Source organism: Malania oleifera, chromosome 12, assembly GCF_029873635.1.
Source record: "Malania oleifera isolate guangnan ecotype guangnan chromosome 12, ASM2987363v1, whole genome shotgun sequence".
NCBI lineage: Eukaryota > Viridiplantae > Streptophyta > Magnoliopsida > Santalales > Ximeniaceae > Malania > Malania oleifera.
In genome coordinates, this window is record NC_080428.1 from 74,090,910 (window position 1) to 74,118,130 (window position 27,221).

At 35.0% G+C, this 27,221-nt stretch overlaps 1 protein-coding gene across 1 annotated transcript; it reads right to left on the reverse strand.

Annotated features, from left to right (window-relative positions):
- Positions 1-9,539: 9,539 nt before the first annotated feature.
- LOC131144372 (uncharacterized) lies at positions 9,540-22,331 on the reverse strand. Its single transcript, XM_058092980.1, has 5 exons — positions 22,037-22,331; positions 21,704-21,862; positions 21,509-21,589; positions 9,867-9,990; positions 9,540-9,749 (listed from the first exon to the last, which is right to left on the reverse strand). Exons 1-5 carry the CDS (start codon positions 22,159-22,161, stop codon positions 9,702-9,704), a joined length of 537 nt encoding a protein of 178 aa, XP_057948963.1. The 5' UTR covers positions 22,162-22,331; the 3' UTR covers positions 9,540-9,701.
- Between the last annotated feature and the right edge of the window lie 4,890 nt (positions 22,332-27,221).

Sequence of the window (27,221 nt, forward strand, 5' to 3'; positions counted from 1 at the left end):
ATAAATACGGCCTCACGCCGAAATCATACATAAATACATCATTCTGAAAATAATCAATTTGTCATGTATTTTCGACATCATAATGCACTATATTCTTTCATAATTTCTCAAAATATATTTCATTCATATCGGTATCTTATCATGATATTTTTCCACATAAAATAACATTCATACCACACATTTGCTGTATAAAACCATACATTGTATTCTAAAAATCATAATTTCTGGCATCTTATACATATATATATACATTTCAACATAGTAGCAGTATTTTCCTAAACATGCATTTCCTTCATAATTCACAGATATCATACATGATTTCCTGAAAATAACTTTTCTCATAAATAATAATAATTTACATGAAAATGACTGCTTTAGTTTATTCCCTTACCTGACTACCGAGAAAGCCCTTATAAACTCTGGTCTCACACCCGTAGGATTTCCTAATCAATACCCTAAAAATGAAAACTTTCAGTATTAAACTTCAGTATTTTCACATGTATATCATTTTCTATAACTACCGTAAGACCAAATTTGGCTTAAAAAGTCTTACCTCAACTTAGGGATGAATTCCAACTTGCTTCCACCAACGATCCACTCCGGCAGATTTGGAGAGAACTTCCCCAGGAGCGTCGTGGTGGTTTCAAATTGTCGAATCGGTGTAAATCCAGCCCAAAATCGATGAGAGAGAGAGAGAGAAAGAAAATTGAAGGGAGGAGAGAGAGGATGAAAGATTGCTTAATGGTGAAGTAAAATTCTAGATTTTTAGTATTTATAAAACTGGATTTGTCGATGAGCCGCGTCATTCATCGACGAGTTCTTTAATAATTTTGTCGACGAAATCCACTCCTCGTCAACGAAATTCAGACAACTCAAAATCTTTCTCGGTATCTCCTCGTTAACGAATCCTGTCTTCGTCGACAAATTCTCTTATACCTTCGTCGACGAATCCCCTGTGTTCGTCGATGAGTCCTCTGGTAATTTCTATTCCTCTTTATTATTTCAAATACCATTTTTATTCGGGTTGTCACAGATACCATACTGGATTAAACCCAATCATCAACCTAAGCAACGAGAAGCAGAAATCAAATAAACATATCCATATGTAATTATATACAATACCAGAGTGCTAAATTGTTTTCAAAAATATACATATATAACTATTCCCCAGAAATATCATCAACTAGCTAAGGCTATACAAAAATACTCTCAAAAAGACTCACTCTAATATCAAGGCAATACTGAGGCCCCTCTATCTGCGAGCCTGGTCTACTCGCCTACCTGGATCACCTGAAAAATGTTAAAGTAATTGGGATAAGCCAATGCTTAGTAAGACGAAATATGCTATTGCTAGTGTGTGGCAAATGAGTTACAATACTGTGAAAATCTATTACTATATAGTCATGTATCACTGAATCTGCAAAGCACAATACCAGTAATATAATCTTCATCTTTTACTTGTTGTTTAACATTTCTGTACTTTAGGTTTTTACTCAAAATACTGTTAATATATATATACATATTTTCTATTTCTGTAAACCTATATAAACATAGTAATAATTGTAAACTTCCCTATGGATAACTGTGTGTCATGATTTAACCCCTCATGACAGGGTTGTGCGGCCCGTAGGCGGGATTTACCCTGGCTGGCCAATCAGGAATAAATCACTATACTCCATAGTCTGATCAGCCCTTCTCAACCCATATCTGATGGGGAGCCTGTCCACTCGTGGGCTCTATGCGATCGACCTTTATACCACGTATTATCTGAATAGGTGGTTGCACTCTATATACTGTATGTAGCTACGGTACCGTACTCTGTAAACTGTATGATCCAACAAGGTCTGATACTATATAATACATCTCTATATACAACTATCTGTTTTACCATGATTCTATAATAACTGTATAAACCATGACGCTGTGGAAAACTGTATCTATATCAACTGTGTTTCTATAATTAACTGTAAATCTGTATGTCATAGTACTATAAAACTGTATAATCATGGTATTTCTGTAATTGCTGTAAAATATATTCACTGTCTGTATATTTTGTAAAACATAACTGAGGAAAATACTGTAAAACATACTTCTGTACTATATCTATATTCTCAAGCCACATAATAATTCTAAAACATATTAATCATACTTGATAAACTATATAAATCTCTATTGTGAATAATACTCTGGTAGAACATTTATAATTTTATATTGAAATCATACTCAAATAACCTAGCATAGCATATTTCCCTTACCTGATTTTTGCTAAAACCCTCCTACTGTAATGGGTCCAACACCCGCAGGGTTCTCCACTCAACACCTTGAAAATCATAAATCCCAAAACAAAACATTACTATTTCTATGTCTATTACAATTCTTATAACTGCTGGAAACTCAAATTCTGAATAAAAGACCTTACCTTGGATTTGGAATGAATCCCAACTTCGTTCCACCAACGATCCACTCCAGCAGACTTGAAAAGAACTTCGCCAGGAACGTCGTGGTAGCCTCAGATCGTCGATCCAGCAACTGACGAGACCAGAATCGAAGAGAGAAGAGGGAGAGGCCGTAGGAGAGAAAGAGAGAGAAAAGAGCGGCGCTGATTTTCTGCGATTAAAATGAGTTTAAGAACTATTTATACTGCAGGATTCGTCGACGAGTCATGTCACCTCGTCGACAAATCCTTTAATAATTTCGTCGACAAACTTCCTCCTTCGTCAACAAATTTCAATCTGTCCCAAAAACCCTTCTTGGTATCTTCTCGTCGACGAAACCCCTATGTTCATCGACGAGGCTTGGGGAAATTTCTTGGAATTATCACCTCCAAAATACAATGTCGTTCGTCAATGAAGTTGGCTGCCTCCTTTTGTTACTGATTCAATTTCCCTCCCTCTTTATTATTTAAATACTATTATTACTTGGGTCGTTACACCAGATACTTTGTGACCTTCATAGATGATCATTCAAAGAAGTTATGGGTATATACCTTGAATTCAAAAGACCAAGTGTTGGATGAGTTTAAGAATTTTCAAGCCCTAGTTGAGAGACAAACTGGGAAGAAACTGAGGTGCATCCGGACTAATAACGGTGGAGAGTATTCTAGTCCATTTGATGAGTATTGCAGACAACAGGGTATTCGACATCAAAAGACACCTCCGAAAACTCCTCAATTGAATGGCAGAGTAGAAAGGATGAACATAACACTAGTTGAGAGAGTGAGATGTTTGCTTTCACAAGCCCAGTTGCCAAAATCCTTTTGGGGGGAGGCATTGAGCACTGTTGTTGATGTGTTGAATCCTACACCCTGTGTTCCTCTACAGTTTGATGTGCCAGACCAAGTTTGAACAGGTAAGGATGTTTCCTATACTCACTTGAATGTGTTTTGGGTGCAAAGAATTTGCGCATATTCCAAAAGATGAAAGGTCCAAACTTGATGAGAAAATACGATAGTGTATATTCCTTGGCTACGGTAAAAATGAGTTTGGATACAAGATTTATGATCCGGTTGAGAAGAAAATTGTGAGAAGCAGAGATGTGGTGTTTGTAGAAGATCATACGATTCAAGATATTGAGTAGGCATAGAAATCTATGTCTCAGTAGGGTGACAGTTTGACTGATGTGGATCTAATTCCTTTGAAGAATTTTCCATCTCGGGCTGAGAATGATGTTCAGGATGACCACTAGGGTAGAGGTGATGTGGATGTTCCCTTACAGGTTCAGGGAGATGTTGAGACTGATGAGCAGTTAATAGTGCGAAAGATTCCACCAGAGATTCCATCCAGAAGGTCTACCAGAGATCGACATCCTTCCATTAGGTATTCAGCAGAACAGTATGTGTCATTGACTGACGGGGGAGAGCCCTAGTGTTTTGCAGAAACCATGGAAGATGAACACAAGACAGAGTGGGTTGAGGCCATGCAAAATGAGATGCAATCATTGCATGATAACCACACCTTTGAGTTAGTGAAGCTACCTAAAGGAAAAAAAGCTTTGGAGAACAAATGGATTTACAAGAAGAAGTCAAATGAGTTCTCTTCATGGCCATGGTACAAAGTTAGATTGGTTGTAAAAGGATTCGGTCAGAGAAAAGGTATTGACTTTGATGAGATCTTCTCTCCACTTGTAAGATGTCATCGATCCATATAGTACTTGGCTTAGCAGCTAGTCTCAACTTGGAAGTTGAGCAGATGGATGTGAAAACTGCCTTCCTTCATGGTGATTTGGAGGAAGAGATTTATATGAAGCAGCCAGAGGGTTTCAGAGTGAAAGGAAAAAAGGATTATGTGTGCAAGCTGAAGAAAAGCCTATATAGTTTGAAGCAAACACCAAGACAATGGTATAAGAAGTTTGAGTCTGTTATGGGGGAGTAAGGCTACAAGAAGACAACTTCATATCACTGTGTATTTGTTTAGAAAGTCTCCGATGATGATTTTATTTTTTTAATGCTTTATGTGGATGATATGCTAATTGTTGGCAGGAATGCTTCAAGGATTGACCAGTTGAAGAAGCAACTGAGTAAGTCATTTGCTATAAAGGATTTGGGGCCAGCAAAGAAAATTCTTGGCATAAGAATCAGTCGTGACAAGAGTTCCAAGAAGTTATATTTGTCACAGAAGGAGTATATTGAGAAAGTGCTTCAAAGATTCAATATGGACAATCCTAAAGTGGTTAGCTCTCCTCTTGCTACCCACTTCAGACTGGGTACAAAGGAATGTCCTTCTACAGATAAGGAAAAGGAAGACATGGAAATAGTTCCTTATGCCTCAACAATAGGAAGTTTGATGTATGCAATGGTTTGTACAAGACCAGATATAGCCTATGCAGTTGGTGTAGTTAGCCAATTCTTGTCAAATTCGAGAAGAGAGCATTGGAATGAAGTGAAGTGGATCATGAGGTATCTTCGAGGCACTTCTAATTTAATACTTGGTTTGAGAAACGGACAACCATTGTTAGTTGGCTACATAGATGCAGATATGGCAAGGGATGTGGAGACTCGTAAGTCTACTTCGAGCTATTTGATAACTTTTATAGGTGGGGCTATAGCTTGGTAATCCAGACTTAAAAAGTGTATTGCTCTTTCTACGACAAAGGCAAAGTTCATTGCAGCAACAGAAACAATTGAAGAGTTGCTATGGGCAAAGAAGTTCCTGAGAGAACTTGATTTCAAGAGGCAGAGGTATGTGTTGTTTTGTGATAGTTAGAATGCTATTCATCTTGTTAAGAATTCCAATTTCCATGCAAGATCGAAGCACGTTGATCTACGATCCTATGGATCAGAGATGCGTTGAACGATAAATTACTGGAACTTGAGAAGGTTCACACTGATGATAATGGTTCTAATATGTTGACAAAGACACTACCAATGGAGAAGCTTGAAGTTTGTTATTCGATCGCTAGGATGGCAATTCCCTCCACATAGTTGAAAAGAGGGAGATTTGTTGGGTTATTTCCTTCCATGTGGAGGAAAGTCCAAGTGGGATTTATTAAAAGCCCAAAGCCTAGCCCTTTAGTGTGATAAACTAAAGGAAGTTATAAAAAGATATGGGAGAGGAGAGGAGTTGTCACTTCTCAAAAGAAAGAGAGAAAAACGTGATTTGTCTCATGCTGTCTAGATTTCATCAAAACGCCGATTCCGCTTCGTCCGTCGTATGATCAAGCTAAAATTTAGAGGAGAGATTCACAACTCAAGGAGGTACAATCTGAATGGTGGAGATCTGATTTTGATCATGGGATTTGGGATTTGGGCCCGTGAACAGTAACTGTGATTTTGGTATTTTCTCTCCAATTCTCTTTGTATTTGCCAAGATTGATGTTCTCTTGATGAGATATATTTGTAGTTTCTATTTGTGATTAGAGAAGACTTTGTGTACCCATTATTTGGTTGATAGTAGAGATTTCAACTAGACTAGGTCCTGTGATTTTTCTTCCTCACACTAGGGAAGTTCTCTACGTAAAAAATTGCTTGTGTTCTTGTGACTTGGTGTGATTTCCTATTATTTTCAACACATATAAAAATAGAGATATACTATATTTGCTTGCATATAGGGAGAAAAATTATTCCGCTATGGTTGTTTGTTGATATCTCTCTCAGCACAAGGATCATCTAGGGTTGAGATGAATCCGAATAGGGTCAAGACATGGGAGATAGGATTGGTTCAGAGGCATATGGAATGCAAACCGAGACATGTAAAACACCAGTGGTAAGGCCCACTTGAGCAACTGTTGGGGAATTAGGCTTACTCCCATAAGGGAGACGGTTTCCAATCAAGAGGAAGCAATTGGAACTCATAAGTGAGGGGGAGATTGTTGAGAATTCCACTTGTGAGTTTGTCCCACATTCAAAAATTTAAGTGGGTGATAGGTGATTATATATATGGTTGGGCCCAAGACCCAATAGACTTAAGCCTTTGGATCAATTTGGTACTCACACATGTGTATCAAGCACACATATGGACTCCTCTAGTATAACATGGTAGATATAATAGTCATCAAATCTACATTAGTAATTTATAAAGGTCAAATTGGCGTTTCAATTTTTGTTACATGCATGACAATCAAAGGAAGGCCTTCTTACCTTTAGTAGTAGAATGAATGAGCTTCTGAATGGAGGCCTCTACTAAGCTCTTAGTCTCCACCTCTAGGTTTCATGGAGTCTTGGAATTTTATTAAAGAATTGTTTTCAATTTTGTGTGTGTGTGTGTGTGTGTGTGTGTGTGTGTGTGTGAGAGAGAGAGAGAGAGAGAGAGAGAGAGAGAGAGAGAGAGAGAGAGAGAGAAGGAGCCAAAGCCAAATATAAAATAAGAATCAAAGGGGACACAAATAGTACATGGCTAGTTTGAATGGAGAAAGGTCATGGGTGTGTTTTTTGAGAATAAGAAATTTGGCAATAGATAAAAAGGTTGGGGATACAGATATAATTAAATTAATATTTCTAATTATATAGGTACTATTAGCAATGAAAAATTAGGTAAGAGATGAAATGACTCCGACAAATGTAATTAAAAGTAAGATTTAAAAGATTATAAGAGTACCACCATCATGATGAACGTTGTAACAAGGTGATTTTGTAAGAACAAGTTTTGCCTTTTTGGAGTATTTAATAATACCCCTCTCTTCGCCTATAAACTTACATATGGGGCAAGCTTAGGAAGGGGAAGTAACCATGGGCGATGGCTAGCCAAGAGCCTCACTACAACAAAATGGGTCTTTTGCAATGATTGCATGTGTTGCACTTTCGTGGCGATTATATTGCCCTTTATAAGATAAAAGTTCTTTTCAAACTTCTCTACGATATGATTTCAAACACTTCTCTCTTTGAACTTGACCCCTAAAAGATCTTATTTTTTATTCATTTAAGAGATACCATTTTATCAAATTATTTAGTCAAATTTTACGAATAGTGAATTAAAAAGTAAATAGGATAAAAAAGATCATAAGAGGGAGTGTTCACATTAAGTAGAAGTGTTTCCTAAAGAACATAAATCTAAATCTTACCGGCATTTTATAAGTCAAGCATCAACGGAGGCATAGAGGGGGAGCAAAAAGATGAAGCTGGCAAGAAGGCCCATAAAGCCAAGGAAGCTACAGTTGAAAAGTACTTATACACTAATCATTAATAATGAATTTGTTGGTTCCTCACTCCAATTTATATTGATTTGTCATTTTTCCCCTTAAGTGGCCCTTCTTATAGTACACCATCACGCCTCATTGCCTATCAATATTGCCTATTGCATATGCAAACATTTCTCTCTCTCTCTCTCTCTCTCTCTCTCCACACTTTGGCATAAATTGAGACAAAATAAAATCATACTCCTTTTCTCTTTATGAGTTTGACTCTCCCTTTAACATTGCATATGCTGCTAGCTTAGTAATAGATGGTTGTTCCAAGCTAAATCTTTAATACACCAAGCTATTTCTTGAAGTTTTTTAAATTCAATCAAATCAAACTTGATGCACGTCCATGTTTATTCCAATCCAATCTAATAGAAAAGGATACAAATAGAGGGTAAGTTGCAAAACCCCATACTCTAGCTTTCTCCTCCAATTGCATTGATTTTTTCTTCTCAATGGCGAAAGTAAGCACAGAATGAGAAGGAATGGAACTGAATTATTATTATTTTTTTGCTCTGTACAATGCAATATAAAATTAACCTAAACAGGGTTTGAAACGTTATTTTGCAAACATAAAAAATAAAAAATAAAATAAAAAAGGAAGTTTGGAAGGCTGCTGGTTAGGTTTTAAGGTAGCTAGATCCAACAACATCTAAGATGTGACCGGATAGAAGAGAATCTCACAAACCATGCAATTTATTTTGGTTTTGCCATTGGATGAGTCTATGGATTCACCAAATTAAAGAACCACAATTCACCAAATTAGAGAACCACAATTCACCTAATTAGAGAATCTCGAGATTTAAATCAATTTGAGCCTTAAATCAATATCAATCAATCATATTATTCCCATTAACAATCATACAATTCTAACATATCTTTAAGTCTAATGTCCGTAGAATCCCTTTGAATCAAGAGCTTTGTTTGGAGAAAGAAAAGAATATATATATATATATATATATATATATATATATATATATTCTCTGTATTGAAAATGAAAACTTGTTCAGATATGATTAAAATTAAGAAAAATTAAATATTATTAGTGTATAAAATTAAAATTTTACTCACTAATTTATTTTTAATATTCTATTTTTCTTCTTATTTTCATCAATAATCAACATGAAAAAAGTATACTTTTCTTTCCTCTCTCTTACATTTTTTAAAATTCCAAACAAGCCTTAAAAATTGGGAAAGAGAAATGAAAAAATACAAAAAAAGATATATGGCATTTAACCCCAGTAAGTTCTATGTCCCCTATAGCCCTTCAACCTACTTTCCTCTACATCTAGATAAAAGACTTTAATATTTTTTTAAAAAATAAATAAATCATTACAATTTCTTATTATTTAAAGAATATAAATTTTCACCTTAATTTCAATTGTAAAATTGAAAAAACAAGCCTAGTGTTTTCCCAAAGCAGTTGTTTATCCTGCCTGCCCTCAAGCATCATCTTTTGAAATATACCTTAGTTCCATTATTTTCATTTTTAGCCTCAGCTTGCACACATCCTATCAGTCTATTGAAGCTAGGGATGCAGCTGAAAATGTATATTTGATCTGCACTTTGCAGCATGCCAGAATCATATTTACCTAGATTGTTGAAGAAATCATGACAAAAATCAAAGTACGATCGCTACTTTACATGTCCATTCATTCCTGTTTGGAAATAATAAAACTTTTCAAACACCCAAAATATAAATGTATTAAAACCTATATTTGGAGTCATCTTAGATTAATTTTGTATTGGATTTTGATAAGATGTAATATAAAATTGTATTTAGAATTTGTCTAAATTCACCCCAATTCAAGTTGAAAGTTTGAAATCCATGGTCCCAAATGCAGCATAAAAAGAGCATTTTAATCCAACTATCACATATAAAAGTGATCATCAAGAAGTTAATGAACATGCAGTTAGAAAATAAAGAGTGAAAATCAAATTCCTTCTTTATATAAGCTCTAGAAAATTCGATCAATGGGATAATATGCCCTTTGGAATGAGTTTTGAAGAGTACAGGTGATACAACCATCACAATCCTCACCTCAACAAACTTCTCCCAATAGCTACAGAGTCGCAAAGATAAAATCATATTACTGGCCAACAACACGAGCTTGCAGCCTCTTCCTTTCAAAATCAATCTAAAGAAAGAGCATGGAAGTATAAAGAAGGTGGCAAATGAATTAAGTTCATGAGAATGACAGATTACAGGAAATATACAACACAAATCAAGATTTGGTATATCTTGGGCATCTTACCACTTTCCTTACACGCTCATTGGCAGCAGGAGTTCCTCCAGTGACAGATTCAGGGAGATATGGACTGCTAACGCGCACTTCATTCATCACAACTATCACAGTCTTGTCCCAACGTACTGGAAGCCTGCTTATATAACCAGTGGCATTGGTTGTGTAAAAAACAGCTATTCATTCGTGAACAGGATAAATAATCCGTCACAGAATTTGAAACTGAAAGAAAATAAACAGATCAAACTGTATATCACTTATTCAGTACTTTTTTTAAAATTAACAAATATATGAATATACTACTCTTAGTAAAACGGAGATCAGTTTATCACCCAAGTGCAGAGAAATTATGTATAGTAAGCACTGCATTAAATAAAGGTAGAAATCAAGGGTTACAGAAAAAAAATAAAAAATAAAATAAAACATCCGTCCAGAAATGCAGGAAAAATAACCATTTGCCCATAATTGCTTCCAGATTTTTTATCCCTTCAAATGCCCTAGCAATTCTCTCTCCATACAGTACAGAAAAAGGCCACGGAAATGGTATCCAAAAGTGTTTTGGATAAGCCTCAGCTAGACCAAAAACTTCCTTTTCAACAGCCTCTGCTGTTACTGCCGGTTTTTATTTTTATTTTTATTTTTGCATATATAAGATCTAAGTTGTCTTCAACCAAGAACAATGCAGGAGATGATTAATATATTCTTCTGGTTCCTTGCACAAAAGACACCTATTCTTTTTCCAATGTTGCCTGAAAAAAGAAATCATAGTAGGTGCCTTGTTCTTCCAAGTAGGCTTCCCATCTGCCTACTTAATCATCTTAACACACGACTAAGGATTTTAAAGTAAAATCACTGTAGGTCCAGTCTGCCATGTTCACACCTCTATCTATTAAGCCATTACCACAAAGCTTCTCACAGAGGGTACTGATTGAACAGTGTCTCAGAACAATTTATGCTGAATGCCCCATGTTACCATGTGATTTTCAACCCTTAAGCAGCCTGCAACCTTGGCCTCCTTGCAGGAAGACAAACAGAAGAGAGAAGGGAACTAAACCTTTAGGGGTTGTTCACGACACCATGGGTCAAAGCTAAAATAAATGGAAACATAGTCCTCAAATGAAAAAATAATATCTTTGGCAAAATCGTCCCATGCTCAGCTGATGCTCCTCCATAACCCTGCCCCATGAGGCCTTCTACATAGTCCCCAATTACAGGTGTCAACAAAATTAGCGTCACCCAATAATCTCCATAAATTGTCTCTTTAACACAAACCTCCAAATGTCCAAAACAGCCTTATTCATGGTCATAAGATCCAGCACACCCAAAGCAGCCTCATGCCCACCCCAAAAACCCACAAGAAAAGGATCACAAGCATTTTACTATCCCACATCTCACACGAGATGGTAATTTGGCTCCCTTCAAAGCTGCCACAAAGGAACCTTCTTTGATTTTTTTAAATCTCCTTGCAAACCAAGCTGGGAATTGGAAAGAAGCACATGAAATAACTTGGAAGATTAGCCAATGAGCTCTTACGCAGCATAACTGCGTAAGAGCTCTAAATTGGGGGTGTTTGTTTTATTTGAATGGCTTCTAAATAGAGATCATGTCTGAATTGATTCACTAAATAAGTGAACTGAGTGTTTGGTGACAATTCTGAATTTTCTCAGAATTCCTCAGATAAATCCAGGCATGAAAACATGTCTGATTTGGATTCAGAGGTCTCTTTTCCAATTTTATTCTTTATAGAAAATGATAATGACAAAAACTCAATACCCAGTTGATTAAATTTATATTATTTTTATTCGTACTTATTAATTAAATATATAACAAGAAAATATTATTTGATAAATTAAAACCTTTACCTTATGTAATTGCTTATTAATTTCATCTAATATTTATGATCCTAAGCATAGAGGAGTTTCAAATTGAAAAAAAAAAAAAAAACACACACACACACACACACATTTATATATTATATGTATAATTCAGATTTTCGGTTCAAGTTTAATTTAGCATTGGTTTACAAAATCATATTTGAATTCGGTATTCAAAACTTTTAACACTTAATTTTTTGTGAAACGCCCCCCAAATCTTCTCTCTTTAAATTTCACTCTCAATTCCCAAAAAGGCGGTCCAAGATAAGATAAAAAAGAAGAGAATTTATGTAGCTGCCTGGAATACTTGCTAGTGTGTCTAACATGTACAGTCCACTAAACCAGTTAGTGAGACTGGTAAGCCATCTATCTTTTGAGAATTGTGGGTGATGTAGATGATCCTGCAAAAGCGCTTCTGTTTCTTCCCTCCACATGGTGTTAAATGGTAAAGGGGTCAGAGTTTAAGCTTTTTCATTTCTTTGCTTGAGCAAATGCCTCTCCAGCCCATATCTCATTCTCCACTCTCATAGCAGTAGCCCATAATGACCAACCCGAATAGCAGCCAGATTCCAGAGATTTCCAATTGCAGTGGGGCAGGAAACTATCAATGGCTTCAATCTCTACTTCACACAAAACATCTATTAGCTAAAAATATCTCCCTTTGGTAGGCTGTTAATAGTAGGAATATTCCCCAGAGGCACCCCCTAAGCAAATGAAGAAACTATGTGGAGGCTAGAGATTTCACATGGATTTCTAGGGGAAATTGTTTCTCTCAGCTTTCTGAAATATGAGCCGACTGAAAAGCTTCCATTTTTTTTCAAGAGTCCACTTAAGCTCATTTGAGGCAAACCAAAACGGAACTCTATATAAGCAGCCAAAAATTCAGCAAAGTTGTTAAGCTCCCAATTGTGAACATTTCTCACAAAGGTAATGCCCCAGATTACTCCATTGAGATGCAAATGAGTACTTACAGAGCATCTGAACCGAACTGAAAATGTGCAAGGAAATTTAGAGCTAAGTGGGGTAAGCCCACACTAAGTGTCATGCCAAAAGAAAATATCATCCCACGTCCCACTTCAAAGTGGCTAACATGGAAAAAAAATTTCCAACCTTTCCAAATCCATTTCCAGGCTACTACCCCATAGGATTCACTAATTTCTTTAGAGATCAATCATTGTGATTGAGGCCATATTTTGAAGCAATGATCTTTCTCGAACAAAGACCTTTTTCATTCATGGATCACCATAGTAATTTACCAAGGACAGCTTTGTTAAACCAGTTAGAGATTTGAGACCCAGGCAACCAGTTTGAAGAGAATGCATGACGACCCCCCATTTCACAAAGTCATATCTGAAGTCCTCATCCATGTCTTGCCAAAGGAATCTTTTCTGAATATCCTTAAGTCTATTGGCTTCTGAGCATGGGATGACAAAAGAAACATATTCCTCTGCTTTCTTTGCCATGAGACTAGATGCTTCCATGACTAGAGCAAAGAGGGTCCCTAAGTCTTAGCCAACCGAATGCAACCTTATACGCCTTCACCATTCACCTTAGAACCTTCTTTGAAAACTCATTTTTCTGATTTTTTTTCCACTTCCCCTGCAACATCACCAAAAGAGGATTGCAGTTGTTTAAAAATGCTGCCCGATGTGTAAACTCCTTGATCTCTCCTGCAAGAACAATTACCATCTCATACACTGACAAACTGACCAGGTTCTTCTGCACTAGGAGAACTGTCTCCCACTGTAACTTCATCTCTCTAAGACTGTAGCCTTGTATTTGATTCTCCATCCAGTCTTGTCGCATTCCCCATCTGAAACCTATGTCCTACTCTCGCCCAAGGAAAGGGTAAAGAGGACGATAATAGAGCCAGGCTTATTGGTAGTTGAGCCTTCATGGATTATGTATGCATTTGTTATCCAATCTGCACTGGGCTAAAGATTTTCTAGAATCATCATCAGATGAGCCAGAGGCTTTGCCATTTCCAAGGTCAAACAGAAATGAGTCACTACAGCTTCAGTTGAGGGTGAGATTTGGGCTTGTGCAGGGATTCGCTCCAGCAAGTTAAGAAGAGCTCTTACCTTTATCCCCCTTGTTATTTTTTGGTAAATTGGAAAGAAAGGAATGAAAGGGCTTTCAATGGGATGGTCTCTTCTTTGCAATGAAAACTGGATATCTATGATATCTGGTTGACATGGTGGGATGCCTCGGAGAGACTTTCTGTTATTCTTGATTTCCTGGATGTACTTTAGAGACCGTTGTTTTGTTTTTGTCATTTGTTGTTTTCAGTGTACTTGAATGGCATCTCTTGATGCCCAATATTTTTCTAGTAATATTTCTTTGCTGATCAAAAAAATATATATTTGGAAACTTGGAAAATAAAAAATGGTAACCAATTTCCATGACTAAATAAATCCTTTATTGTCTACCTTTTTTAATACAAATCTTAGAAACCAGAAAACAAGGTGGCATTTTTACAACTTGTTGAAAAACTAGAAGTTGAAAATCAAAATGATTTTTTTTTGACAAGTTAGCCCTTAAGTGTGTCTGGAAGTATGTACTTTGAGCCTTGAATTTGGTGGTCTATGCATTGGCACAAGATGCAATAAAAATTTGCATTGATTTTTGTTAAATTACATACAATGCCAAATATAAGGAATGAACAGCATCCTCCTAAAAGCAATGTAGAGCGTTTTGTTAACAAGTAGCTAGGAAATATTCTTACAATTTTTAATACAGTGGTTGAAATTGAATGCAACAATTCTTATTGCATTGAATAAAGAATGCTTTTTTAATCTAGGCTAGAAGTAGCTAATAGCTTTGATGTTAGAAGTGTGTGGGATTTTTAAGTGTTAGGGTCGCAATTGGTTGCCTTCGCTTGGGTTGATGGAGGTATTCTTGTCATTGGGAACTAAGATGGTTCTAGAGATGAATTGGCTATAGAGGACTTTTTCATTTTCTATCCTTTCAGAGATTCGAGGCAGCGGTTAGTAGTCATTTACATAGTTTACAGCCCTAATTGTCGAAGGCTCAGGCAGTCTTTTGGTAAGGAGCTTTCATCTATTTATAGGTTATGTTCTATGAAGTATGAATTGAAGTTTAGGGGGTGATTTTCATGTCATTAGACACTCTTCTAAGGAGCTTGAGGGTGTTCAAGGGAATAAATTTATTCAGGAGTGCAATGTGTTTGATATACCCTTGGTAAATGTGAATTTTACTTGGCTTGAGGCTGGCTATAGCTACTTGAATTGATGGATTCCTACTTACGTTAAAGTGGGATGGCATGTTTCCTTATCTTTGCCAGGTGACTTGGCCGAGGGTTATATGTAATCATTGCCCTTTGTCCTTAATTATGTCATGTTAGGTGGAGTTTTATTCTTCTTATATTTGAAAATATGTGGTCGTCTCATCATTCTTTTGCACGAGTAATTAAGAATTGTTTGAGGGGAAGAGGATTTTCTTTTCATGAATAAGCTGATGTTTGTGAAGAAGAAGCTGAAATCTATGGAGGAGTTGACTGATAAAAGGGTACATCTTTTATATGAGTTTGAGAAGGCTGTTTTGACTTGGGAGATTAGCTGGGAGACAGAAAACTAGATTAAAATGGGTGCAACAAGGTTATTGCAATACTAGGTCTTTTCATAGGTAGGCCAGGGGTAAAAGGAAGAATTTTATAGGGTCAGAGGTTGAGGGGGTTCATATTATTAAAAACCATGTGGTTACTAGGAGGAAATTGAGTTTTTTAGGTATTTTTCTGCAGAGGAAGAAAATCATTGACCATGACAGAAGGGAGCGGTGCATATTTTCTGATGATAATACTAAATGCCAAGAGAGACCTTTTGCAAAGGTCTGGGGAGAACGATTTTTTATATTTCAGGATGGGAGAAGATAAGGCTCCAGGATATAAAAAATTACCATGGTATTCTTTTCAAGGTGATTGAGGTGTGATTAAGAGTGACCTCATGAAATTTTTTGAATTTTTTGTTAGTGGTGTGGTAGGGAAGAGCATTATATTCACCTTCAAGGTTAGAGACCTTAGGCATATTAGGTTTATTATTATTGTTTAAAAGATTTTGATGAAGTGCTATTTGTAGAGTGCTGTTGGTATCATAACTAATACTCAAAAGTGCTTTTAATGGTGGTAGGCAGATCTTCGGTGAAGCTTTGGTGGCTAGTGAGGCAGTGTATGATGTTCAAAAGAGAGGTAGAAAAGGTATTATTATGAAATTTAACTTTGAAAAGGCTTATAACTGAATTTGGTCAAGGTTTCTTGATAGGCCATTGGATAAGAAGGTATTTAGGTGTAAGTGGTAAAGTTGGGTTAGGGGTTGCATTTCTTCTATTATGTTTTCAATCTTACCTAACAGCAGTCTCAATCTCGATATAAATCTTATTGGGGGGAGGAAGGTGTTAGACAAGGGGATCTTTGTCGCCTTTCCTTCACCCTCATTGTGGATGTCTTAGGCAGGATGCTAAGTGGGGTAGATAGGGGTACAAGGGATTAAGATGGGGGCAAAAGAAGTTCCTGTTTCTAATTTAAAGTTTGCCAATGATATCATCCTTTTCTTGTCTGAGGACCTACACAGTTTTTTCTAATGTGTTAACTATTTTACAAGTTTTTGAGAAGGTCTCTAGTTTAAGAATTAGGATTCCCAAATCAATTGGGATTTTCTATTTAATGATAGGATTCCCAAATCAATTGGGATTTCTAATTAAACTATTATGATTCCCAATGAATTCTATTTAATGTTGGGATTATTTAATGTTGGAATTTTTATCCAATGTGTTAGGATTCCTAAATCAATTGGGATTGAGTCCATCAAGGACTTGTATTGGGATATTTTCCATTCCTAATAGGAGTAAGTTTCCCTACCCTATATATGTAAGGGATATTTTACATTCCTAATAGGAGTAAGTTTCCCTACCCTATATATGTAACCCTATAGGGTTTTTCTATCAAAGCAAAAACATAATTCATAGCCTTTGGCTAATTTGGAGGTAGGCCCCCTCGAAGTGATCAAACCCTATTTTCTCTTACTATTTTCCCTTCTTAAAATTTTCCCAATTTCTCCATGGTAAAACCCAATCTTATCATTTGGTATCAAAGCTAGTGTTCTTGTGGATGCCATTAACCCTCCAACAAAAGCAACATCTTGGAATTCTTGGTCTTCACTCAGACGCGATGGCCTCAGAAAATTCAGTAGAGTCCCAGATGGAAGCTAGGCTAAAGCTTGAACTTAGCAATATGTTTAAGTCTCAATTTGAAGAGATCCAGGCATCACTCTCTAATTACATCCTCCCACAAAGAGGGAGAAGATAATGCCTCTACATCAGCTAATTTGTAGGAAGCAGTTGTACGTGCGCAAAGGAGGTTACCAAAGAAGGCGTGATTGTGATCCTTCTCATATAAAGGTGGAATTTCTTCGGTGGGGCAATGATGACCCTACTAGTTGGGTTTCTAGGGCTAAAAAATACTTTTGCTTTCACCCCACTCCACAAACATCTAAAATTGAGATTGCTTCTATTACTCTAGATGGCGATGCTATTCAATGGTATGAATGGCTTGAAGCTCGTTATAGAACGCCTTCATGGGCAAAATTTGTTTCTAGAATACTTGTATGATTTGGGCCCACCGAATATGAGAATATCGATGGAGAGCTTGCTAAAATACGCCAAACCAGCACTGTCTTGGAGTACCAAACACGATTTTAGTAGCTATCAAATAGTCTAAAGATTTGAATGAAAGTGAACTGCTCAGTACTTTTATTGAAGGTCTCTACTTGACATTTAGCATGAGAGCAAAGTACGTTAGTCACGAACTATGATTGCTGCAATTTCCTTTGCATGGTTAGAAGAAGAGAAATTGGGAAAAGAACGACATCGCTCCAACAAGACCATTAGCAAGCAAAATGATAGCAGCACTATCACACCACTTGCTCTTTGTAATCCTCTTGCCAGATAATTGATTCAAGAGGAACTTAAAGAGAGAATGACAAAAGTTTTGTGTTGGCATTGTGATGTGGCATAGAGGGCACCGTTGCAAAAAGGGACAACTGTTGATGATTGAACCAGTGCAGGAGCCATAAGAGGTTGAGGATGACCCCCTTACTCAGATCAAGAAGGTAAGGAATCTAATGATAATGATAAATCTATCACTTCTTCAGTTCATGCTTTAGTTGGTTAGCTGGTTATCCTAATCCTCAAAAGAGTCATAACGATGGTTGCTTGGTACAACTTCGAGCACCATAGTCAAAACATCAATATAACCAAGATGAAAGGCTACACTATCTTATTTCAAAATTTTCTGATCTCATTGCTATCCTTATTTTTAGAAAGTAGAAATAGAAAAGATAGTGAAAAAAAAAAAAAAAACATTAGATGCGGGCATAATTTAACCAAGTGTTAGTTCATATTCTTCTCCTATCTTACTGGTGAAGAATAAAGGTGGCTCTTGGCAAATATGTGTTGATTATCGAGCACTGAACAAGAACACTGTAAAGGATAAATATCCTATCCCTGTTGTGGATGAATTGTTAGATGAGTTGGGAGGTGTCCAGTAGCTCACCAAACTCAATATGAGATCAAGCTATAACCAAATTCAAGTAAACAAAGATGACATTCAAAAGACTGCGTTTAGAACTCACGATGCTCATTACGAGTTCTTGGTTATGCCTTTTGGGTTAACCAATGCGCCCTCGACCTTCCAAAGTCTCATGAATGACATTTTCCGACCTTACCTACGTAAGTTTGTTCTTATATTTTTTTATGATATCTTGATATATAGCTCATCTCTTGAAGATCATTTCTGTCATTTGCGAATTGTACTCACCACTCTTCGTGAGCATCATCTATTTGTCAAGAAATCTAAATGCAATTTTGCTCAATCACATGTGGAATACCTTCAGCATATTGTTTCCCCAGAAGGTGTTTCAGTTGACCCTTCTAAAATACAAGTGATGATAGACTGGCCCATTCCACAAACAATCAAAATGTTGCGAGGATTTTTGGGGTTAACTGGTTACTACCGTAAGTTTCTCAAGGATTACGGAAAGATTAGCGCTCCACTGACCGCTCTACAGAAAAATGAAGCATTCAAATGAAGTGAGGAAGCTGAACATGCCTTTGTCAAGCTTATGCAATATCCACCACACTAGTTCTTGCTTTCCCAGATTTCAACAAGGTGTTTATCATTGAGTCTGATGCATCAGGAGTTGACATTGGTGCAGTTTCAATGCAAGACAAATGTCCCATTTCTTTTACCAGTAAGGCTCCTTCTCCATCCCACAGCAGCATGTCTGTTTATGGCAAAGAGATGCTAGCCATGGTGCATGCAGTTACAAAGTAGAGACCGTATTTAATTGGTTGGTATTTCCAAATCCGAACTGATCACAAGAGTCTGAAGTATTTTTTGGAGCAATGAATCTCATCCATGGAACAACAAAAGTGGGTCACTAGGTTGTTAGGCTATAACTATGAGATTATTTACAAAAAAAGGGACCGAGAATGTTGTGGCAGATGCACTATCATGACGTCCTTAACAAGTTGAACTTATAGCTATTTATGCACTTGCATGTACTACTTTTGAACAAATTAGGAAGGAATGGTGGCAAAATCTAGAGACTAAAGGTATTATCCAAAAGCCAACTTCAGTCCCTCCTTACCTTCGGAACTCTTTAAACTTAATGTATAAAGGGAGGATTTTATCGGTGCCTAATTCAGCCCACAAGCAAACCATACGGCAAGAATTACACGCATCACCAACTACCAATCACTCTAGTTTTCTTAGAACCTGCAAGCGCATTTCTCAGGAATTTTACTGGAAGGAAACAAAGGGTGAAATCAAAAATTTTGTGGTAGAATGTGATGTTTGTCAATGATAGAAAAGCCCAAGCTTTCTACAGCCTCTTCCTAGTCTAGAAGAAGCTTGGATTGATATCTCCATGGATTTCATTGAGGAACTACCATCTTCTCGTGGTAAGTCTACTATTTTTGTTGTTGTGGACCGTCTCACAAACTATGCTCATTTATGTGCCATAACTCACCCTTATACTACTATAAGTGTTGCTCGCACTTTTTTTGAGATATTGTCAAGTTGCATAGAATTCCTCAGTCTATTGTTAGTGATTGTGACAGAGTCTTTACTAGCAACTTTTGGAAGGAGCTTTTCTGCTTTCAAGGAATACAATTGAATATGAGCACTGCACATCATCCACAATCGGATGGGCAAACTGAAATCATTAACAGGTGCTTGGAAACTTATCTTCGTTGCTTTGCTAGTGACAAACCGAAAGAATGGGTGCAATGGCTCCCATGGACAGAATGGTGGTATAATACCAGTTATCATTCCTCCATCAAGTTGACTCCATTGGAGGTTGTTTATGTTCGAGCTCCTCTTGTTCTTGCTTAGTAAAGAGAGATCATTTGGTTAGGTGAGATATGATGTGTCATTCAAGACAAGGGCTGAGACAATCAAGGTCTAAAAGCATCTTCGTGGTGGGAAAATTGGTTACAGCAATTTCCTTTAAAAGCTGACTCCTGATGGCTTGACATGGACATCAACAAAATGAGCAAGTTGGGAATTTATTTCTTGAGTTGCACACATGTACTTTCCATAAGTGAAATATAGAATTGTTATAGGTGAGAATTTTTGGTTTTAAGAAGATTTTTGGATTGAAGAAAGCTCCATTTTATGAGCTTTTGCCTATCTTAATGGCTTACCTAGTCTCCATGATGCTCCCATCGTTAATTTCTTCCTTACTCAAGGGTGTTTACCTTCTAGAAATTTTCATATTATTCTTTACTTGAATGACAAAGTGATGTGATTTTATTCTTTTGATGAATGTACCTTATTTTTTCATCTTTCAATTGAGAGTAATGTTAGATATTCAGTTTTGATTTTTGAATTATTCTAGGTGAGGAAAGTGTTAAGGATAAATGTTTTGCTTGCGATGATTTGGTGAATTTGGCTGAAATGTAATGCCAGAATTTTCAGGGGTTCTTTTCTCTGTTAATGGAGCATGGTGGTTTTTTTGGCATCAAGCGGTACAAAAAATTATTTTCTTAGGGGGATTTCTTTGACAGAATAGCAAAGGGAGACTAAAGAATAGCTGCCTTATTCTCTATTGCATATTCTTATATCTTTCCTGATATAATTATTTGTTTCTCAAAATATACATTAACAAATACTCTTACAGCAGTTGTATAGATTACCAACTGAAATCCATCTAAACCTTCACTTTTCAAAAAAAAATTTATTACACAATTTCTCAAGTTATAAACTGTGATTTTGTTAAGGGGCCCATATGAGTTAAGGTCAGCCATTTTTCTTTTTCATAAACAACAAGCATGCTAATATGGTAAATAACTGATAGAAAAAATGCTACGGTTTCTTTATTAAGAATGAAAGGTTCTTTGGCCATCAATCAAGGATTTCTTTATTCTCAATATGCATGTACCCTTGCTTACAATATTTGTAATGAAATATAAAACTGTGAACAAAGAGTATGAAGTATAACTTCCAAAAGAAAGAAATCCCTGCTAATTAAACACAATATTCGAACGATAACTTGTGCTGCCATCATGAGTATGGTATGATTCATTAATGCAAAAGGAAAAATGTCTATGACTGCAACTTGGTGTGTCAGGCGTCATAAATTTAGCCGCACTATAACTATAAACTTTGAACTTGAAGCACATACATTAGCAAATGTCACAAAACAAAAGATGAGCAGGGCAAAGCGGATTTGTCATTGTGTAAAAATTGGGGCCCAAGGCACTTACGTCTTAGACAGTGCATCAAAAATGCCCTGAGCATCACTAGTAACGCCCACACCTATCCTCTCAGCGTCAATCTCCGCTTGTCTGCATATCACCCCATCAAATCTCAAATCGTTAAGAACTGAAGCAAATGAAAGGAACTAGAAATTAACTAAATCAAAATTCCAAACTGGGTTGTTATTGAAACTTCATAATAACCTTAAAGCTGCTTCCTCCCGCGCTTGGAGAGTGTTGAGATCAAGGTAACATTTCTTGGGTTCGAGAGGATCATCAGCTTGACCCAAGAAAGTGAACTCCTTTATATAGTTCGCCTTCAGTAGCCTTATGTTTCGCCGAGGCCCTGATTTCGAACCCTCTTGTGCCCATCAAAACCCAGTTATGGAATCCGAAAAATAAAACCAGGGGGGCGCGAAAACACAAAATATTCTAGGGTTTAAAGCCGCGACGCACACAGAATAAACAACAAATTTACAAATAATGGAGATTGATAACTTGATCAATCGATCATTGAGAGAGGTAGAAAAAAGGATATGAAGAACAAGAATATTGGAGGGGCGGTCGTAAGTGATGACTAGACCTTCAAAGTCGTCTCCCAATGTGGTTTTGATGGAGAGCAAGCAACCCACTGCGAAGTCCTCGCCGCTATTGGCATCCATGCCTGCTGCTTCCTCTTCCCTGCAACACTTTCTCTACTTCCTATATCACTTTTTTAAAATCAAAACAGAGAAATTGAGAAGTAACTACGCAAGGGCTTCGGACAGGTCAAAGGGCCACGGAGCATCCAAATTTGGTCGTGGAACAAGTTGGGGGACTGATGATCATGTTTGTGTTTGGTTTTGAATTTTTATGAGTTTGCGTAAAAATTAGTACTTTATTAAAATTTATTTGAATTTTAAATTGTTAAGCTTAAGAAAGTATTTTTAAGTGGTGTTCTTCATATTAATATTGAGAGTCTTAGGAGTAGTTTGGTAAAATTAAAGGTTGAATACTAAATACTAAATTCAAATATAATTTTATAAATTAATTTTAAAATGATCTCAAACTAGTTGCCACCTTAAAATTTCAATCATTTTAATTGTTTGATTTCCAATATTTAAATATGCATTGTTTTTTTTAGTTTTGATCATTGTTGGCCTAAGGTTTAATCTCGTTTTGATAATAACAAATCAATGCATTCAATTATGCTATTGAGTGTGTATATAGGTATTTAAATATTAAAGCACAATAAAAGATGTAAAAGGGAAAACCATGAAACATACAAGAGGATGACATTTTTCTATGACCATGGAACTCACAAAGTTCAAGCTTAAAGAATCTATGTCCAAGCTTAAAGAATCAAGAGAATTTTTATTATGTATATTAAAATTAGGATTCATGTAAGTATACCTCGCTTGATCATTGTAACGAAACTCTTAAGTGACTTAGTTGGATCCTACTTTAAAATTCTTGAAAAGTATTTTTACAAGTTCAAAAGTTATTTCAAAAGATTTAAATCATTTTTGAAATGAAAAATATAAAGGATTTTATATTTTAGGATGTTCAGGTGCCTGAGGCAAAGTGTTCAGTCGACCGAAGGTACACTATCTGAACACTGGTCTGGTTCCAGGAAGTTCGGGTAACCGAATCTCAGGGTTCAGTCTATCGAATGGTTATTGCAATTTTTAATTTCCAGACGTAACTGGTTTGGGTGACCGGACCTCAAGGTTCACTCAACTAAATGGCTACTACTAATTTAAATTTTCAGACTTAGTTGGTTCAGGCGACCAAACCTTAGAGTTCAGTCGACCGAATGGATACTACCACTTTAGAATTTCCTAATTTAATTGCTTCGGGCGACCGAATACTTAGTTCAATCAACGGAAGTGTTCACGATACTTATCGCAATGGCAGTAAAATCTCTAAGATTCTAATTTATCAAGCTATTAATCATGCCAATGGATAAAATTCATTCCATAAATAAATACATAGTCCTAAACATGTTTAATACACAATATTAACTGAGATTAGCGCCGTTTACTGCTGAAATTTTTCTAAGTTCATTCTTTCAAGCTTAATGCTTTTCAAAATCAGAAAAACCCTTGCTAACTCTTTAAGCTTCATTTCAATCTTCTTCTGAGAATGTAATAGAGCTTTAATTTGTGTACGTATCTACTATATTCAAAGAGTTATTTTTGTACAACTCTACGTTGATTACTTCTTTGTATCTTGACGATTTAGGGTTGAATCGTTAACAAGTGAGAGGTAATTTTTGTTTGGGAGTTTGTAAAGGTTTCTTCACCTATTAAAGGAGAGAGATGACTCTACCTAGTGAAGGAAAAAGGTTACTCCGCCTAAGTAAAAGAAAGAGGTTACTCCGCCTAAGTAAAGGAGAGAGGCTACTCCACCTATTGAATGATGGTTTGTAAAAGATTTCTCTGCCTACTAAAAGAGAGAGGCTTCTCCGCCTACTGAAGGAGAGATAGTGAAATCCTCAAGCAACCCGTTTGAGGCAAAGAAGTAGACTTGAACCTTATAAAAACGGTGTCACTCTCTCTTGCTTTACTCTTTTATTTTTTAAGCATATTTAAATTGGTATTTATCTACTGTAAATGCTACAAGGATTATATTCATTCTGTTGTTTGATTACTTATTGGAATCAAAGTAAAAACTTGTTTATATTCAAAGCATATATAAATTGATACATTTATCTACTGAAAATACTGTTGTTATTGAGAAGTTGGATCACTTGTGGAAATCCTGGTAAAAATTGATTAAGACTTCCGCACAATTTTTTAAATACCTAATTCACTCCTCCTTTTTTGGGATCACACCTCAACTCACAACCTTATCAATTACCAAAAGTATAACTATTTGATAAAACTAATAATCAATTACATAAGTTAAAGATTTTAATTTAATATAAATAATATTTTCTTGTTATATTTTTAATTAATAATTATAAATAAAAATATATATAATTTATACTACACAAAAAATATTATTTCTTTAATTCAATAATTTGGCTATTGAATTTTTTGTCATTTTCATTATTTATAAAGAATATAATCGAAAAAGAAACCTCTGAATCTGAATCATACATGTTCCCAATATTAAAAGGGGTGAAAAGGGATAGGATAAAGATGGACACAGTTCACTAGTCTGCAATAAACTAATAAAAATGTAAATTGGACGTACTTTATTGAGAACAAGGGACTAATAGGTATTTTTATTTCATGTTTTCATTTTTGTATAGGAAAGAAATAGGTTACGATAACATGTTTATTTGTAGTATTAGTTTATTTTGTCAATTTTTACAAAAGTTAAAAATAAATTTTCATTATTTTCAATTGTTGTTATAACCTATTGCTACTTTAGTATCAATATTCAACATTTATGAAATAAATTATTTTTTATAGAATATTTTAAATTAGAATTAGAATAAATAACCATGTGAATTTAAATATAATTAAATTAAATTTTCCATAAATTTATTAAAAAATCATTCAAGAAACTAATTTTACTATTTTTCAATTGTTGTGTACAGTAAAATTATTTTTAGAGTACTAAAAAGGGTTTTAAAATATAATAGTTTCAATTTAGTCCTTTTCCAATATCTTATTAATAATATTTTTTAATTGTTAGATTTAATAATAAAAATGAATACAAGTTCAATTAGATTTTTAATTTCTTTAATTATCAAACATGCTGTTAGTTGTCAATTTTTAGCATATTTTTTAGTTAATTTTGTTTATGATCTTTAATTGCATACTTGTTTACAATAATATCAGACTGTTTCAAAACTTATCTACTTATTTATATTAAAGACCTCGTACTATGCACGAAATATGACTTCATGCGATGAATCATTTCATTTAAATAACAATATTATGCATAGGTTATGAAAATTATTACATGTATTTCTTCTATATTTTGGACATTTCAAACACTTTTAGCCCATTAAAAAATTTTTAAAAACATTTTTATTTATAAATTTAAGTATTAAATTACTTACCTAAATCAACAACCATAATGAAAAAAAAAAAACATATAAAATTTGAAAAGAAATTGCAAGCTAGGATATTATTAATTCAATTACTATTCATGCTAAGTGTAAGGCTTAATCCTTATAATAACAGGTCTGCCAAAATCAATGCTCGATATTTACAAGTTCATCAATGATGGTGCTCTAACAATGGTAAGAAGATGAGTAAGTGTTAGTCAAGTCTTAAAATTTGTATAGATATCGATCAAATCAATTATTATTTTAACTTATGTAATTGTTTTAGGGATATTTTTGTTTTTTATTGCCTCTTATTCATAAAAAATAATAGGAATAATGTTTTGCATATCTTGTAGAAAGTACAACAAGATTTAGTTTAGTAGCCATAATAAAACTGCAAAATATATTCTATTTTTAACTCAAATTATTGAAAAAGTATTTGTAATTATTTACATATCTTTGAATATATTTATTTGTTTTATAATTTACTCAAAATAAAGTAATTAGTTTTTAAATGAGAGAAATCATAATAAGTTGCTCCTTATACTATTAAGCAAATTTTATTTTAATCCTTACACATTTAATTAGTATAATTAAGAAGTTCTATTCATTAATTTCATGCTATTTTTGTTATCCTAAAAAATCTAAAAATGTTAATGAATCTCTGATCCCTTGCATGTATAAAAAAAGTATATATATTATATCACGATTATTTGTTAGGAGCATAATATCAAAAAAAAATTCTCATGAAGTTTTTTTTGTGAAGTGATTATGACTTTTCATTAGGGCACCAAATGCATAATTAGCATAAAATAGTTAGAAAAAAAATTTTTCATAATAAATAATACCATAGTCTCGAATGGACTAGCCAATCCATATAGTGGAGAGACTTTCACTTACTTTCTACCATCAAATTCACAAGCATTCATTAGATTATTTTAGTTGACAATTTCAATTAAATAAAACTAATACGTACAAGTCCTTAATGATAGGAGTTGAAATATAAGAATTAAAATAAATTTTCAATTAGTAGTGAAGAATGATTAACTTATTATTTTACTCATTCTGAAAGTAGGCAAGTTTGTCTATAATTTAAAAATGGTATAGTTAATCAATAAATTATACTAATTATTATGTAATAATGGAAAGATAAAAAAAAATGTAATTTAATGCGAGAGCTCTTCATTATGGCATTCATAGAATCGCCCAACTTTACCCAACCCAATTCAAATACTTATAAAGAATAGTTTTGAAATGGGTTATGAACTGTAATTTTATGCAAATAGAATATGCAGGACATGTAACGACTCCAAAAATATTTATGCATGATTAGTGTAATAATATTAAATAAATAAATAAATTATTATTATTATTTAAATAATATAATATAATGTAGAGACCCTAACCAGGAAAATAAGGAAATCAAATATGAAAAGAAAAAAGAAGATTTCAGCAGGTTTTGTCGATGAAGTCAATGTTCTTGTCGACGAAGGCCCTTTTGAGGTTCGTCGCTGAAATTTAGAGCATCGTCAACGAAGAAATCCAGGACGTCTGAAAATATCAGGTTTAGGGTTCGTCGACGAAGCCCTTCTTTCTTTGACGAACGACCTTTTGTATTTCGTTGACAAAGGCATCATTTTGTCGACAAATTTGACTGGGTCAAGAGAGCTTAAATAGGATTTTTGTTTGCTTCTTCATTAAGAAAAGGAAATCTCTCTCTCTCCCTCCCTCTCTCTC

Bases quoted from the DNA above. Each gene is read 5' to 3' on its own strand.
- LOC131144372 (XM_058092980.1), bottom strand. From the start codon at position 22,161: ATGGATGCCAATAGCGGCGAGGACTTCGCAGTGGGTTGCTTGCTCTCC. The intron at 21,590-21,703 runs GTTATTATGAAG...GGTGATATGCAG, and splicing joins CGGGAGGAAGCAGCTTTAAG to ACAAGCGGAGATTGACGCTG. The intron at 9,750-9,866 runs GTAAGATGCCCA...CTCTTTCTTTAG, and splicing joins ATGAGCGTGTAAGGAAAGTG to ATTGATTTTGAAAGGAAGAG.